Source organism: Drosophila suzukii, chromosome 3, assembly GCF_043229965.1.
Source record: "Drosophila suzukii chromosome 3, CBGP_Dsuzu_IsoJpt1.0, whole genome shotgun sequence".
NCBI classification, from domain to species: Eukaryota; Metazoa; Arthropoda; class Insecta; order Diptera; family Drosophilidae; genus Drosophila; species Drosophila suzukii.
Window position 1 is genome coordinate 4,999,977 of NC_092082.1, and position 16,846 is coordinate 5,016,822.

General features: G+C 42.4%; 2 protein-coding genes across 4 annotated transcripts in view; one reads left to right on the forward strand and one right to left on the reverse strand.

The window, feature by feature from the left end:
- Positions 1-35: 35 nt before the first annotated feature.
- ndl (serine protease nudel) lies at positions 36-9,748 on the forward strand. Its single transcript, XM_017079373.4, has 15 exons — positions 36-354; positions 916-1,059; positions 1,127-2,893; positions 2,954-4,026; positions 4,091-4,582; positions 4,644-4,977; positions 5,029-6,448; positions 6,511-6,680; positions 6,739-6,852; positions 6,919-7,903; positions 7,964-8,433; positions 8,490-8,781; positions 8,841-8,948; positions 9,012-9,155; positions 9,221-9,748. The coding sequence occupies exons 1-15, from the start codon at positions 336-338 to the stop codon at positions 9,636-9,638; spliced, it is 7,950 nt and encodes a 2,649-aa protein (XP_016934862.2). The 5' UTR covers positions 36-335; the 3' UTR covers positions 9,639-9,748.
- Positions 9,749-11,600: 1,852 nt separating this feature from the next.
- The window catches only part of MCU (mitochondrial calcium uniporter), a 48,739-nt gene continuing 43,493 nt past the window's right edge, over positions 11,601-16,846 (reverse strand). For all 3 annotated transcript variants that reach the window (XM_036814517.3, XM_036814514.3, XM_070996232.1), the window contains 5 exons: positions 12,927-13,158; positions 12,764-12,869; positions 12,600-12,701; positions 12,330-12,533; positions 11,601-12,269 (listed from right to left, as the gene is read on the reverse strand). In XM_036814517.3, the coding sequence (XP_036670412.1) occupies positions 12,033-12,269; positions 12,330-12,533; positions 12,600-12,701; positions 12,764-12,869; positions 12,927-13,158 (881 nt within the window). In that variant the 3' untranslated portion in view covers positions 11,601-12,032. The remainder of the gene's footprint in view (positions 12,270-12,329; positions 12,534-12,599; positions 12,702-12,763; positions 12,870-12,926; positions 13,159-16,846) is intronic.

A 16,846-nucleotide genomic window follows, 5' to 3' on the forward strand; every position in this document is an offset into this window, starting at 1 on the left:
CTTATAAGCGGTACTCAACCACCGCCGGCTTCAGTTGCCGTTTGCCGGGCGGATCGCGCGGAAGTCGTCGTCGTCGTCGTCGTGGTTATTATCGTTCTGGATTACTGTGGATATCGAATTCGGCCCTGCACTTGCTTTTTGTGGATTTTTGTTTGAGTGAATCGCTGTAACCCGAGGCTCCTTGTTGGCCAGCCAATTTAACAAAGTGCTAAACATATAAATAAAACCACAAGAAAGTGAAAAAAAATTCTTCAGCGGTTTTGGAAGTGCTAGCTCGTTTTTAAAAATGTTCAGCGCCTAATAATATTTCAGAAAGAAGTATAAAATTGTGAAAAATGAATTACAACATGGATGGTATGTGTGCTGCTAAAAGATATGAAAAACTTAAACTTTAAAAGTATTCAAAATGTACATACAACTTGGGTTACATTCAACAAAAACTAAAATGTTTAACACGTTCAAGTTTTCATACATTTTGTACGTTTCCGTAGTCGTTGGCACTCTTAAAGCAAAGAAAGCCTAAAACTTTTTTTTACTAGTGCAATTTTCACCCACGTCTCTTAAAATTTTAAGCAAGAAAGTGAATTCCATAAAATGGTTGAAAGTTCCAATTAACTTGGATCTTTGATCAGCATTTTTATCAAAATTATTATTGCGAAATTGCTGAAGAGGCCGGAAAGTGCTGACCGAAATAAAAAATAAATTTACTTATGTATGTTGGAAATAAAAGTATGTAAACTACATTTTTAAAAGAATTGGAGTAGAGACAAAAACTTTGCAAGTAAACAAATTGATAGTTACGCAATTTGGTGATAAAGAAGTGACTAGTTATGCACTTGAAGAGTGAAGATGTGAAAGACAGTGCATAAAGATTTTTTAAAATATAATTTAAAGTTTAAATTTTAAACTCTTTAGAGCTGGAGGCCACCAGGTTGCTGCGAAATTCTCGACGTTGGTGGAGCATTGGTTTCAGCAAACGCATCTTGGCCATCTCGGTTCTGGTTATCATCGTACTGCTTTTTTCCCTGATCTACCATGGTCTTGTGGTGGAGAGAATTGGTAAGATTTTAAAAATAGGCTGTCATTTAAAGGATAATTGTATAATTATTGGTATCTCTATTTCCAGATCGGGTCCAGCAGATTGCCGCATTGAATGCCAGGCACCAAGTACTTCTCAACCAGCCCTTCGAAGAGGATCAGTCTGCTTTGATCATGAGTCCTCAAACCTTGCACTTCAAATTACTCGACGAGAATATGAATAATCAATTGGTTGGTGAAGATAGCAAAACTAGAAGAAAAAAGCACTTAAAGCGCATGCTGGTAAAGTTCCGATTGAACAAGAAACACCGTTCGCGTCGTGGGCTGCCTAGCTTGGATTTGTTAGATCCTGTCCGAATGGAGGCCAACCTGTATCATCTGTACTCCAAGCTGAGGAGCAAAAGGGCTCGAGAGGCTCTTAGCCAACTGGAGCACGAGTTTGTGCGATGCAAGAAGCAGACCCCGGAGGACTGCATGTCGGCCTTCCTGCGCATGTACAAAATGGCCAAGGAGGTGACCGAGAAAATGGAGAAGATGAAGGCCATCATGCGGGAGCAGCAGCCGAAACTGGAGTCTAAAAGCCTGGAGTCCTACGAACAGAGTGGTACCTTTCCTCCCGGAGAACTAATAAAGGAGACAACTGCATCCACAACCACGGCAGGGGGAAATGCCACTGAAAAACCCCCGAGGACCAAGATAAAACCTGCCAGGATCAGCTGGATAATCGATGGACATGATCATTATGAGAACCCAGTTTACACACATGATGCCCCCAAAAAGGAAACAACCAAGGAGCCAGGAAACACCACTCAGTTGGTTGAGGAGACAAGGACACAAGTAGTAGTGGAGACCACCACCGATAGGTTAAGCGGGGAGAGCACAACGGAGAAGATCAGCTGGATTCTGGATCACTTTGAAAAGCCCCAGGAGATTGTGCGCACAACTGAGGGACCAGGTCAGCGAACCATTAGAAATGTATCCACCACAGCAGCAACATCCATAAAATCAGATTCTAAATCGGAAACGGAAACCACCAATAGTGGATTCATTGATTGGATAATCGATGGAGAAGATGATGGAGAGCCGGAAGTCAAGTCCATTAACACAACGACAACCACTGCGAAGGTCGGTACCAGTACCACTGAAGCCACCATTGCCACCACAGAACAGCCGAAAGTGGAGATCGATTGGATCATTGACGGTAGGGAAGTTGAAGAGCCCCAGGAAAGTACGAATACAACTCTGCCAGACACCACCACTGATTCCACCGAAACCACTTCAGGACAGCGAAAGATGCCGTTCGATTGGATTATTGATGGGGAGGAAGTTGTGGAAACGCAGGACAACTCCACCATCACCTCAACTACCTCTTCTGCAACAACACTGCCGATAAGTACAACAGAAGCCAACGAGAAGCTTCACAACTCCACTGCCCATCCCACCAAGCCGAAGCCGGTGAGGTTTGACTGGATAATCGATGGCGGAGAACCCAGCGGTGAGGTGAGCAGTAGCTCTACAAGCCAACCCAAGTTGACCACCAGGGAGGCTTTAATCGACACGGAATCCCCACGATCCTTGCATCCACTGGACAACCCCAGCAGTATCGAGAATATGCTGGAGAGCTTCGAGCGTCACGAAGAAGAAAAGCCCATACTTAGGGTGCTGAATGACAATGAATCCTCCGTGGAAAACTCTACAGATCTATATGGACGTCAACTCTGGCTTAAGAAGTTTGAGGATCAAGCTAGGGCAAATCAAAACGAGCTGATAGATACCTTTGGATCGGGTTTGGATGCTAGGGTCCTGGACAAAATGGGACCAAAGGTCAATCCGTTCAATGGACACAATTGGAATGGTAAGTGTAACTTAATTTTTATGTGATGAATTAATCTGTATGTCACTATTTACCCCCCAGCTGCCGATGCCCAGATCCTCAGCCTCTGCGAGCAAGTGGCCCTAAAGATGCGCAACAAGGGGGCCCCCATGGTAGAGGCTGAGACCAAGGAGAAGGGCGAAACTTTCACGGCTTCACCCAGTGTTCAGTTTACAAGTCGCGCTCCTGGCGGATTCCCAGTTTCCGGCGAAACTATGAAGGCCTCGGCCCAGTTTATGTTCAACCCAAACTTTGGGATGCCCAGCATCCCCGTCTGCTTCTACATGACGCCCGCCAACTTCCGCATGCCCATGTGGTCCAACACGCCCACATTTATGGGCATGCAGGGTGGTCACTTTGGAGGCTCCTCTAATCCAGGCGGTGGCATATTCTTTGTACCGCAGCAGTTCGGACCGAGCGGTAACTTTTTCGGAGGAAGTGGCGGTTCCGGAGCCGGTGGCCAGGGTGCCAATATCTTTTCGAAGAATGCCTCGCCACAGAAATCATCCAATGGGCAGCAACAGCCGGTCTACTGCAGCTACATGAAGAATCAAGCTGGTCCGGGAGCGGGACAATCGCAGACTTCCGGTCAGCAGCAGCAGGGTGGACAGACGACCTTCTCCAATGCCAATTTTAAGATGCGGCACGCCAATCAGTCTAGCTCCGGCCAACAGCCGGGGCAAATCATCTACGCCAGCTACGCGGGACTGCCACTGCAAACGATCCAGCAGCGATCAAAGTGTCCGGAGCCAAACCAGGTGGCCTGCTTTGGTCAGAAAGAGTGCATCGCCGCCTCGAGATGGTGCGACAATGTGGTGGACTGTTCGGACGGCAGTGATGAGTCCGCCTGCACGTGTGCTAATCGCGTGGATGAAGAACGTCTGTGCGATGGCTATGCGGATTGCCCCATGGGAGAGGACGAGATGGGCTGCTTTGGCTGTGAACCGCTGGCATATTCCTGCTACGAGTATCCGGAGGAGTATGCTAGACACAATCGCTCTACGATTTCCATGTGCTACAATCGGCTGGAGCGCTGTGATGGATTCATGAACTGCCTGAATGGGCGCGATGAGGAGCAGTGCAGCATGTTGGTCACCGATGTCTCGGATCATATGGTTGTTAATGAATATATCGATTTCCGAAGAGATCTTTTATAACAGGCTTTCTAATCTTTTTCAGTCCCACGCTGCCTCTGCTTCTGAGGGTTATCTATACCACAACTATCGCGGAGATTGGCATCCTGTGTGCAACAATGGCGAAAAGTGGGCGGCTTCAGCCTGCGAGCTGGACGTGAAGGATCGGGTGAACCTGCCGGCTTCCTTAAATGTTACCTTTCAGGTCCTCACTCTTCCGGGTCCCTTTATTGAGCCCTCTCTGCACGCCGGAGTCCATTTTGCTCAGGCTTGTCATGGACGCAATGGCCATGATTCCCTGGTGGATCACGTGGCCTATGTCAAGTGCCCACCGATGCAGTGCGGTGTGCCCACCAATAACTCGAAAACGGAGCACTCGAAGAAAGCGAAGAGAGCTGTGGCGAAGTCAACGGAAATAGTTGGAGATGGACGAATCGTGGGTGGAAGTTACACGAGTGCATTGCGCTGGCCATTTGTGGTGGCTATCTATCGAGATGGCAAATTTCATTGTGGAGGAACAATCTATTCTGAACGTTGGGTGAGTTGGAATTTTCATATTTAAATTATCAATATTAATTGTAATATATTTAATATTTCAGATCATCAGCGCTGCCCACTGCGTCATAAACTTTGGAAAATACTACTACGAGGTGCGAGCTGGTCTCCTGCGGCGTACAAGTTACTCACCCGCCACCCAGATCCAGCCCGTGTCCCATGTGGTGGTCCACCAGGCCTACGAAAGGAAGAGTATGCGGAATGATCTTTCCTTGCTCCGCCTGGTAAACCCGCTGCAATTTAATCGTTGGGTGAAACCCATCTGCTTGCCCGACAAGGGAAGAACTACGTTAGGGGAGGATTGGATCTGGGGACCTGAGGAAGACACCTTGTGCACCGTGGTTGGATGGGGAGCCATTCGAGAGAAGGGTCCGAGCAGTAAGTACTTAAACTATTTCGAATATAAACGTGTTAAAATGCTTTTTGCAGGTGATCCTATGCGAGAGGTTATAGTTCCCATAAGGAAACGATGCACTGACCCAGAGGATCAGGCCTCGGAGGATATTTGCGCCGGCGATCCGAACGGAGGTCGCGATGCCTGCCAAGGGGATTCGGGTGGACCGCTCTTCTGTCGCAGCGTCTCTCAGCCGGAGGAATTTTACCTGGCCGGAGTGGTAAGTCACGGCAACGGCTGCGCTCGTCCTAAGGAATTTGGGGTCTACACGCGGGTGACTCTATACCTGGACTGGCTCGAAATGGCCGTCAGACCTGGCCTGTTGCCCAGTCGTCAGCCGCTCCAACTCTGTCCAGGATTCATTTGCGTCTGGGGTGGTAAAAGGTGTATAGCCAAGCGCCAGCGCTGCGATCGTAGTGTTGATTGCCTCGGAGGTGAAGATGAGGTCGGATGTGCCTACAACTTTATACCAGATATGGTGGGTGGCGTACGACAGAATGTAAGCACCACAACGGAGAGTGACTATCATCCTGAGGAGAGTAAAATGCGGGAGGTGATTCCTATTGAAGATTATGATTTAAAGGCGGAACAAGATGAAGAGGACGATTTCTGGGATAGCACAACTTCCACGGAGGGATCAGAAACCACCGAAGGCCAAATGGATGTATCTTTTACTGAAGATGTTTCCTCAACTACTTCAGGTGGATTATTTAAAATAGAGGAGAGCACTGTTCAAAGTTCAACAATCATTGATTCAACCACCAATCCTTCGACTATAATAATCTCCACAAAGACTCAAACAACTCTTCCATCTACAACAATGGAAACAACATCGACAACAATTGAATCTAATATGCAATCAACATTACAAACTACTGACGCTCCAATGACAAATATACCCACATCAACGGAGGATTTAAAAATGTTTACCGACTTGGTTACTATAACTATACCCACATCAACTGAGGATTTAAAAAAGTTCACCGATTTGGTTACTCAGTTTATAGAGAGTACTACTATTGGGACCACCAAGGAGATAGAGACAACTACTTCATCTCTGACCACAACGGTAGCTCCCAGCACAGTAACTACAGAAGGAATAAAGGACACTACAACCACAAAGAACTCTACAACCACAATGGACACTACAACCACAAAGGACACCACAACTACATGGGACCATACATCCACAAAGGACACTACAACCACAAAAGACACCACAACCACAAAGGACACTACAACGACAGAGCTCACCACAATTGGTGTCAGAATCACCACACCTCTACCCACAATCCCAACTACCATTGCAACCACTGAAAAGCCCGTAGAAACTACCACCACCACATTAGCACCAATCACCACTACAAAATCCGCTAAGACAACCACAGCGAAGAGTAGCAGCACTCATTCTCATAAAGATGACATACAAATTCCCAATAAGTTCGTGTGCAAAAAGTGAGTTATCTTGGTTTTGACTTAAACTTTTTTACTTTACGCCTAAATTTTTACCCACACAGGATGTCTCAAATTGTGGATATTATGATGCGTTGTGATCGCAAAGTAGACTGTGAAGATGGAACTGATGAACTGGACTGCACATGCAGGGACTATTTGAAGGGATCTCTAAAGGGTCTCATTTGTGATGGCAAGGCCGATTGCGAGGACCTCACGGACGAACAAAACTGCCGTAATGATTGGGACAAAAAATTAAAACTGTGTATTTAATATATGTTAACCATTTCCAGGGGACTGTCAGGCTCATGAGTTCCGTTGCCCCCTGTCCAAAACTTGTCTGCCCTTAAGCAAGCGCTGCGATAATGCAGTTGATTGTAAGTTCAAGGAAGATGAAAAGGATTGCTGTAAGTAGTATATATATACCCCAATAATTTTAAAGAATCTTATGTAAAACTTATGACCTTTTCCAGTTGCCCTGACCAATGGCCACGATGTGCATTTCGACGTTCACCAGCAGCCCAAATTCAGCAGTGCCGGAATCTTCTCCAGAAACGCCCATGGCGTATGGCGGGTTGTGTGTGCCCATGAGACGGGCTACCATGAGCACCAGGCCAACACGGCGAACGCAGTGTGTGCCCTTGTTGGCTTTAAGGGAGCCCACTACTTCAATAGTTCGGAATTCGTAAGCCAGCAGGAAATGCATTCTATAACGCCAGAGTTAAAGGCAGGCAGCCACCGCATGGTGGCTCAACTTCGTTCCATGGTTGGCGACAATATCCAGTTGACAGAGAACGAGGTTGTAATCCCCGAGCTTGGTATACCATCCGCCTCGAGACCAGAGAAGGATCGATTGCTGCCCCGCAAGTGTGTGGGCATCTACGTAGAGTGCAATCTCCTTTCCAATAAAACCACACCTCTGAAAACCTTTAGTGCTGGACAAGCTGTCAAGGAAAAGCCAATGGAGCAGGTTCCCCTACTCCAGCCCACCATCGAGACCCACAACACACCGAATGTGCACTTTAAGCCGCAAATTCCTGCGGTTGTTGTAAATAAGAAGGATGAGATCCTAGACCGCTTGGATAATCTCATCAAGAGTAAGAAGAATAAAACCATACTGGTGAATGAGCAGCTCCATGAAGCTATCGAGGAGCTGCACTGGCCCTGGCTGGCGGATGTCTATTCGAATGGTGATCTCTGGTGCATCGGAGTGCTGATTGACAAGCATTGGGTGTTGGTCCACGAGAGCTGTCTTTTTGGCATTGACCTGGAAATGCACTACGTCAGCGTGTTACTGGGCGGTGGCAAAACGAAACGATCGGCCCATAGGAGCAATCACGAGCAGATCCGCCGGGTGAACTGCTTTGAGGCGGTTCCGAAGTCCAATGTATTGCTGTTGCATGTGGAGCATCCTGTGCGATTCACCCACCATGTGCTGCCCACATTCCTGCCAGACAGGTGAGTTCATCACTTCTGCATAAAAATTGTAAGAACTAATTAAACTTACTGTTCTTGCAGTTCTCAACAAAGTCAGGGCGCTGCGAGGGACTGCATCAGTGTGCTTCATGACGATGCTTCGGGCCGCATCAAAACGGTGGCCATTACCCGGATAGACAATGTTACCAACTGCGAATCCTGCTACAAGCTGCAGGAAAAGCAGCCACCGGCGAATCTGATGCGCATGCTGAATGTGAGCGCCGAGGATATGGCATCCATTTCGGAGGAGGTGGAACTCATTAATGGCGTAGCCCCCACAGAGCTGCCGGCAATTACCAAATTCACCAGCTGCCATCAGTTTGGGCTGAAGAATGTCAGCGATTCGCATCACAACCCCAGCGATCAGGGGGTGCTGGTCTGTCGCGACTCGCACACAGGGTGGTTCCCCACGGCCATGTTTAGCTACAACAATTCCGATTGCCAAAGTTTTAAACAGCCGTTTGGCATTAAAACGTTGGAGCTGGCATATAAATCGCTGCAGGATATTATAGGTGAATCGTTCGTATTCCGAAAGCTGTGCAAAATCTAATTTAAGTTCCCCTAATAGACAAGCCCAGCTGCAAAATGCTCCAGCCACCCCCGGAATGCAATACCCATCGCTGCCCGCTGGGCACTTGTCTGCCACAGACTGCGATTTGCAACGACCGATTCGATTGTCATGATGGCAGCGATGAAGATGAGACCAAATGCCGACAGCTGAAGCAGCGGTGTGCACCCGGCGAGATGAAGTGTCGGACCAGCTTTAAGTGTGTGCCGAAGAGCAAGTTCTGTGACCACGTACCTGACTGCGAGGACATGACGGATGAGCCTACTATCTGCAGTTGCTTTACTTATCTGCAGTATGTTTAAGCTAAGGATATTAAGGCTGTTTATCATAATGAAATTTATTTCTCTTCAGAGCCACTGATCCCTCTAAGATATGCGATGGCAAGCGAAACTGTTGGGACAAAAGTGATGAGAGCTCTGTACTGTGCAATTGCACTGCCGATCATTTTCAATGCAGTTCGTAAGTGACTTTTCAATACTTATGGATATAAGTTAAAGAAAATTGCATTTATATTTAAAACAGTTCGCCTGGGGAGTGCATTCCTCGGGACTTTGTGTGTGACAAGGAGAAAGATTGCCCCAATGGCGAAGATGAGCGGTATTGCTTTGGCATAGAACATCCTCTACATCAGCAAAAGAAGGATTTCTGGGCCAGCAATCAGCACACGTAAGTTTTTAAAATTAAATCTGTAGGATTTAAAGATATTTAATTAAACTTTGTTTTTTTTCTAGACAACCAGAGACAGCTCCTCAGTATGGTCAGGTTATAGAACAAACCTATGGCATCTGGCATACGAAATGCTTCCCCAAAAGCAAACCCCTGCAGGTCGATGAAGTGCGAGAGATATGCAAAAAGTTGGGCTACAATCCCTATAGACAGCCTAGCTATCGGTTAATTGATGATGAAGAAAACAAAGCTGTACATACCTTTGAGTTGGCGGATCGACAGGGACGCAGTTTTAGCAATGAGTCGCTGATGGGGAAGTACCGGGACTCAACCAAGGCGTTAATAATCAGCAAATTCTCCCCTCTTCAACTGAACGAGCGACTCACGCTTTTCCTGAAGTCAAGTAGACCGATTGCCGAGTTGGTCCGGTGGAATGCCACCGATTCCAGCTTGTGCTACAGATTGGAGATCAGATGTGCCTAGAAGTCGACGACATACTACGTAAGTCGTCTATCTTTTCGTACTCTCGTAATTGTCCTTTTGTGCGTTTTAGTAGCAAATAAATGCGAGAGCTGTACACATTTTATTAATAACTTGGTTTTATTTTAATTTCATATTATTTTTTATCAGTTTGCGCTCGCATATGTTGCATATTTATTATTTCATTTGATTTGTTTTTCAAGCTTGGGATTTGGGAAGTTTTGCAATTTTAGTTTAACAAACGATTTTTTCGGTTTTATAAATGTAAAAAATTGCATTTGTTTTTTTTCTTGTCAAAATTCAAACAATATAATTAATTAATGCACTTAATTAGTGTTGGGTTTCCTTTAAATTCGTTAAAAAGACATAGGTAATCGTATATTAAGATTAGTTGTTTGTTGAAAGAAGGTACTTGAGAATTATAAGTACTCGCACCTCATGAGAGTAGTTAAGCAACATTTTCGAAATAAGTTAATCTCTCGTGCGCATCGTTGGTAATATAATAATAGATCCGTATAAATAGTAGGGGCTTTAAAAAACGTTAACGTCTGTTTAGGGGAATGTATAAGAGTAACTAGTTAAATGTATTCATAAGTCTTTGGCGCTGATTAGGATTACGTTTTCGTGAATACTTCTAGGAGGTAATTAATCTACAATTTATTAGATAAACGCAAATGTTAGTTGGGACTTGGGTTAGGCAAAATACTTTCAAAGTTATTCGGTTTCGTTTGATTAATGTCAAGATCGCTTTGTACAGTAAATAATTTTCATTTTATAATTTGAAATTGAATCACAAATGTCATTAAAGTATTATAAATATGCATAGGTAAATGCTTAGGCTAGAGTTAATCATTCCGAATGTCGATTAGTAAGTTAGTGTGCGATTTATATGAACCATATGTGCGTTTTCATACCCAGTACTCATTGGGCTTAAAGTATGTATGCATATGACAAGGAATCTTTTTCGCCTCTATATGGTATTGGGTATTTCCAAGTTCAGCTTATATTATTGAATTGATGCAATCCAAACAAACGCCTTTCGGGTATGCAACATAATTTATGACACAGCTGGGAGTACTGGGTATCTAATAGTCGGGGTTCTTGACTATATCATACCTTCTATTTGTGTGTAGTGAGCGCATTGAAAAGCGATGCATGTGTGTAGATTGTTGGTAGAGAGTAGAGTCCACTGATTGGTTTCTAGGATTGGGTTTATAGCACAGGCAAACAGTTTTCAACACAACCATTGACAATTCTAAGTTTAAGAGTATATAGGTTCGTAGAGTTCGGAAGAAAGCTTAATAAGGGTAAATTTTAGGAGCCCAACAGGCTTACTCTACACTAATTTTAGGCTTCATTTTTGTTCGTCTCGACTCGCGCAGGGCAAATGAATTGTATGTGATTCTTACATATCGTTTACGTTGTCATGAAACACAGCAGTTTATATATTTACATATCTAACATACCTACTAAATTACGCTTAGGATTTCGTTAACTTTACTAACTACGATGTCTCCATGAAATGGCATATTTTCCGTTGCTAAAATCTTAATGGAATAGTTGGTGCGTTTTTATTTACAATTTGATTCGTTCTAGTTGTTCTCATAGTATGTGGTATTTTAAAGCTTATGAAGAGTTAGTAGATTTCACTGGATGAGTTCAGATTAACTGAAAAATTGGACCGCAGGCATTCGGGAAGATGAACATCCGGGTACAGCTAATAACTTTCTGTTAATATGTGATGGTTAGTAGATACCTGTTGTTTTTTTTAAGTGAGGCCGATTTTTTCGCATAAATTTAAATAATTTGTAACAATTTTTCTATAGGTGCTTCCGCCTTAAAGCATTCAAGCCAAAATTAACAACAGTTTGTTCACTTTTTGGCCTAAAAGTATGCCTTCACTTTTAAATGCTAACTATAAGCCACCATTATTTGCAAAAATAAATTATACAACTCATACGGGAATAATAGTCAATAAATAGTTCATATATTTTGCTAAAACTTGCACACACATTTGCCTTAGGCATAAAACAAATCTCTCATTGCAATAAATAACTAAAAATTAAACATAAAATAATGCTATCAGCTTTAAAACTGCAGGCGTCAGAATAACCTTGTGCGTTTTTGCAAATCGTCAAACTTTGGCTTAGGCTAATTAATTTTAAAATAAACAACTAAAACATTTTAATTAACATAAAGAGAAAAACTAAAGTTGAGTTTAAACAATATGTGATGCGTCCACCAAAACATTTCAAACGTTGACTACAACATTTCGATCACCTGAATTTCTTTAGCTAAAAGGCGGACTTTTATTCGTTTCTAGTTTGAGGAAGTTAAAATTAGTTTGAGTTTCCATATTCCCCTGTCAAGTAACTGATTTCTGAGAAGCCCTTAAGTTTATTTCCGCTCCGTCTTTTCCTCAATTAGGGTTGGTGGCGTATTTTCCTGGGTGCGTACCAGATGCGATGGCAATTGCATGTTGAGTGGATCGTTGATCCTCCTGAGATTGTACTCTAACTCCGCCGACTTCCGCTTCAGATTGTTGTAGTGCTCCACATCAAACTGCATCTTCTTGGCGTTTCTATAGAGGGTGAGCGAGTACTCGCGGTTCTTCACGTCCTCCATCATGTATTCCTAAGAGGGTTGAAAATATTTTATTATCTATATTATTAAATATAATAATAACAAGCTTACCCTCTTGGTTACACAGTAGTAGGCATACATTGCCATTGTCGTGCCGTAGGTTACAAAATAGGTGACGGGCTCCATAATATCCCAAGAGTATTCCCACCAAGTCAGACGCGCCAGGATGCCAAATTGCACGGACATTAAACCTAAGCCCATCCAAGTCATAAAGTTGGTTCGACGAGCTGCTTTTTTGCTCAGTTCTAGTTTTTTCTAATTAAAAAATTAAGTTCATTATAACATTTTGAATATTATTATTAGGTTATTATTTTATTATACCTCTTCCAGTGGCTCGAGTTCGTAGCGTAAGGTCTCCAGTTCTTTGGCAAGTTGATTGCTCTTCTCCAGCTGATATTCGCCCACGTTGAATGCCTCGTAGAGCTGTACATATATTTACACATTTTTATTTTGAGTTCACAGAAATTTGTAAAATAATATCTCACCTGAGCAATAACCTTGCGCACATCACCCACTTTGTCCACTGATTCCACTGTGATCCTCTCACGTTTCGGTGGAATGACCTCCAGTGTGCGATTGTTGATTTGTATGCTGTAATTGTACGTGGATAAGATTAGTGATCACCTGAGAGATGGGCTTGTTACCCACCTAAAGGAGTCATCCAGCAAGCTGTCGATGGTGCAGGATGAAGCGATTCGCACTCCGTGCCTGTTGATCACCGCAGCTCGATCGATGCCGCGATCCTCAGCTTTGAGCATGGCCAGCAGGTCGCCAACGTTGTGGGAGATTGGTTTCAGGGCGAACTGGCAGAGTTCATTGCGACTGGGAAGCCGAACAGTCATGTGTGGCATACCATTCACGTATTCCACATAGATGTCGTCTGGGAATAAACAGGAAATCAGTTGACGTTAGTTTATGTTTCGTAATTAAAGTTAAAGTCATGGTTCATTTTGCAAAAGACATTCCCAAAACTCGTATATATTTTTGCTGTGCAATTCTACACTCCTTTTGTTGTGTATCTAATCAACAAAATATTCTGTTGTATTTGTATGACAAGTTCAAATAAATGGAAACGTATTTTTCCAATCACGCCATTAAAACAATATTTATAAAGGCATATGACACATTTTATCGAAATATAATTCTTTTTTTCTGCACTATTTTTGTGTTGAAATAAAATTGCTAAAATTAAACCGGAATACAGAAGAAATTTATTTATATTTCACAACCATTTTTGTTTCCTGCAAAGGCATTGACATATTCTGTTTAAATAAATACTATGGAAGTAAATGTTTATTTTGTGAAATGTAATATTGATTTTCAAAATATAGTTTTGATTGTCTCAAAGGGTTTATCCTCAAGTGGACTTTAAAAGAGCCCAGGCATTATTGCACATTTTCAGATGGAGTTCTGCCTACTCTCTTCACTTCCCCAAACAGTTTCTCCATTCGGATGTGTGCCAAACTGTGAGGCAGTTTTCCTCGACTGTAATTAACCAAAAGCCACTCAAGGTTGTTTGCCAGCCTGGCTCAATTCAAATGCAGTTAGGCGTTCGAATTGCTTGCTGAGGCGTGACTCCATCAACGCCCCTCGCTGGAAAAGAGGCAACAAAGTCGGGCAGGAGACGGCAGTTTAGGCTTTGAAACAGATGACACAGTGGATTTTGACAAACATTTCAATTAGCGGCATCTAATCGCATTCCAGGTGCTGCACCGCATTGCATCGCACGGCGGAGATGATAGTCATCTTCGAGCTGTGCGGCCAACGAAAAGTTTTCACTTTGTCGCATGTGGGATTTATGCAGCCATGAAGTAGCACAAACATATATTTATCTGTATCGCTGCCACTCATGCAAGAAGCCACCGAATGCAACCACACGCCAATGCAGCCACCAACACAGCACTAACTTCTAATGAAGATTTTCTTCTCATATAATACACTCAGGAAAATTATGGGGAATATGGGTTAAGCTGAATGTGTTGTAAAAAGAAATATTATGGTAATCTTTTTGAGTCAGCTTAAGACTGATTCTCCAAAGATACATTTTATAGTTATAAAAAAAGTTTAACTAATGAAGAAATAAATATTTATAAATAATTTAAGATATATAGTGACACTTAAATATTTTATATGGCAATAGATAATAAAACAATTTTTTTTAAATATTAAAACTGTTTTCTAAAATAATATTGATATTATCTTATAAACAAGAACTCAATGGTACTCTGAAAAATCGTATATATGATATGATATATGATATGATATATGATATGACATGATGATATGATATGATTTATAGACTACAGGTATGCTGGTAAAGAGATAAGTTCAGATTATCATATATTAAACATATATATTCTGATTTTCTCCCGGTGCATCAGTTTTAATCGGCTTTACCAACTGGGCTTGATTGTAAGTGTTAGCTGGGTCTGTTCAACCCATTAGCAATTGTAGTCGGCGCCAAATGTGGGTAACTAGTGATGTTACTGTTGCTGTTGCAGCTTGGCTAACCGTCGAAGCCGAAGAAACCAAAGAAGAAGCCGTCGCCCATTGCTCGCTGCCTTCTACGATTATTATTTTCATGGACTTTGATTTTTTGGGATTTTAAACATTTTATGTTTTCTTTTTCTCTGCGGCGGCTTCTTCGCCTCCTCCGTAGGCTTCTTCTTTAGCTTTTATTGATAGTTTCAGATTTTTGTTTTAATTTTCAGTTAACTTTCAGATTTTCGCGCTAGCAGACGTGTGCGTCTTCTCTCGACGTTTGAGTGGCGGATAATTTGTGTGTACGTGGCAACCGAAAAACCGACAAAGCAATCAATGGAAACTATAACATAATAATCTCAATTAAGTGAGAAATTGTGAAAATATATATCAAGTGTGGTGGTGAAAATTGGATTTATTGGACTGTTATCGTGTGGACAGCAGTTGTTGAAAGACACACACACATTCTTCGTGTGATATATGAAGAGGACAGATACCATCCGAAAAAGTTTAATTTACAAACTATGACAGGCCACAGCAAAATAAAATAAAGTTTGTGTGCTGCTGTCACTGATTTTGTTGGGGCACAGAAAAACTAAATGAAACAACCTTCCATAAGGGATATATAGTATATAGTATATACCCACAAGTTCTGAGCGAAACACGAACCACCGCAGACAGCAAACGTGCTAACATTGATAATGCCATGTCAAATGCTCGCCCACGGCAGCGCTTTGATAGGCCGCAACTTTGCTTCATCAAAACTTAATAGCCAGTTTCCGCATCCCTGCCAAAACAAGGCTAACAAGTGTCAGGCAACTCGCACAAAAACAAAAACCCTGCCAGTGTGGTAGTAGTGAGCACACAGTGCATGAGTGGGAACACGTGTGGTTGGCAAGCCAAATGAGGCCAGAGTTTAGGCCAGAACGTGGCGACCGCTTCCGTTGCCGGAAATGCAAGCGGCAATCAGCCCACAAATTTATAACAGTCGGCTCCTTTTTGCGTGTTACTCAATGTTAGAGTGTTGGAAATGCACAAGGGAAAATAAATAAGAGCTTTCATCAATCAAAACATTGTTAGAAGGGACTATCTTAAGTGTTTATCATACTTAGTTTCATGGCCAATAAGGTTTAGTTTCAAAAGGAAATCCCAAACACGACAATGTGCCAAAACACACAACTTTTAGTTGACTCCTTTTAGTTACTAAGGATTTCGGATTTGCATAATCTGAAGGATATAATCTCATACTATCCTGGGATTCCCATCATATATCTTCTTAAAATTTCTATATGATATAAAAACTTTACTGGATCTTTCTTAAAAAAAGCTTTGAATATATAAATCAAATTCTCAAAACAAAATTCAATACAAGTACAGTAATTTGCAAGCTAATTAACAAGACAATTTAATTTAATATTTCAATTTAAATTCAATTATGAAAATATAATAAATTCAATCAATGCATATTAATGGCTCTTAATTCACAGAGAACAATTTTTAAATCAATAAATAATAAATCATAATAAATGCTTTAATACTGGCTGAAGTAAAACATAAAAATAACAATTTGTAGTAATTTAACATGGATTTAAAGTTCTTAAAAATTATATTTAATAATATTTTGTTTTCTCTCTGTGAAATCCCAATTGCTTGCAATTAACTGTTATTTAAATTTTTAACCCGACTTTTCCATTTGCTGAAAGAAATGCAAATAAAGGAAAAACCAGGATAGAGTCAGTGGTTTGGCAGAACTTCTAAGAAGTAAACCCAGCACTTAAGATTCGTTTTCTCGATAGGGCGACTGCATCCACCCTTTGCCGTAAATAAAATTTTTCTAGTTCACATCGCAATCACGAGAAATGTCCTGTGACAAATGGGCTGGAGATTTTCTGGCTGCCGTGATTTACATGTGTGCGAGAAAAATCCAAAAACTGAATATCTGAGACGAGTGTAGGTGCGTGTGTCTGTGCATGAGCATTGCATGATTACATGGCACCGTCCTGTGCCTTCGTCCTTGCCCCCCAAAAAACCCCCTCCCCCAACCTGCAATGCCAGCAAAAATTGTCCTTTGTGCATTATTAAAAATT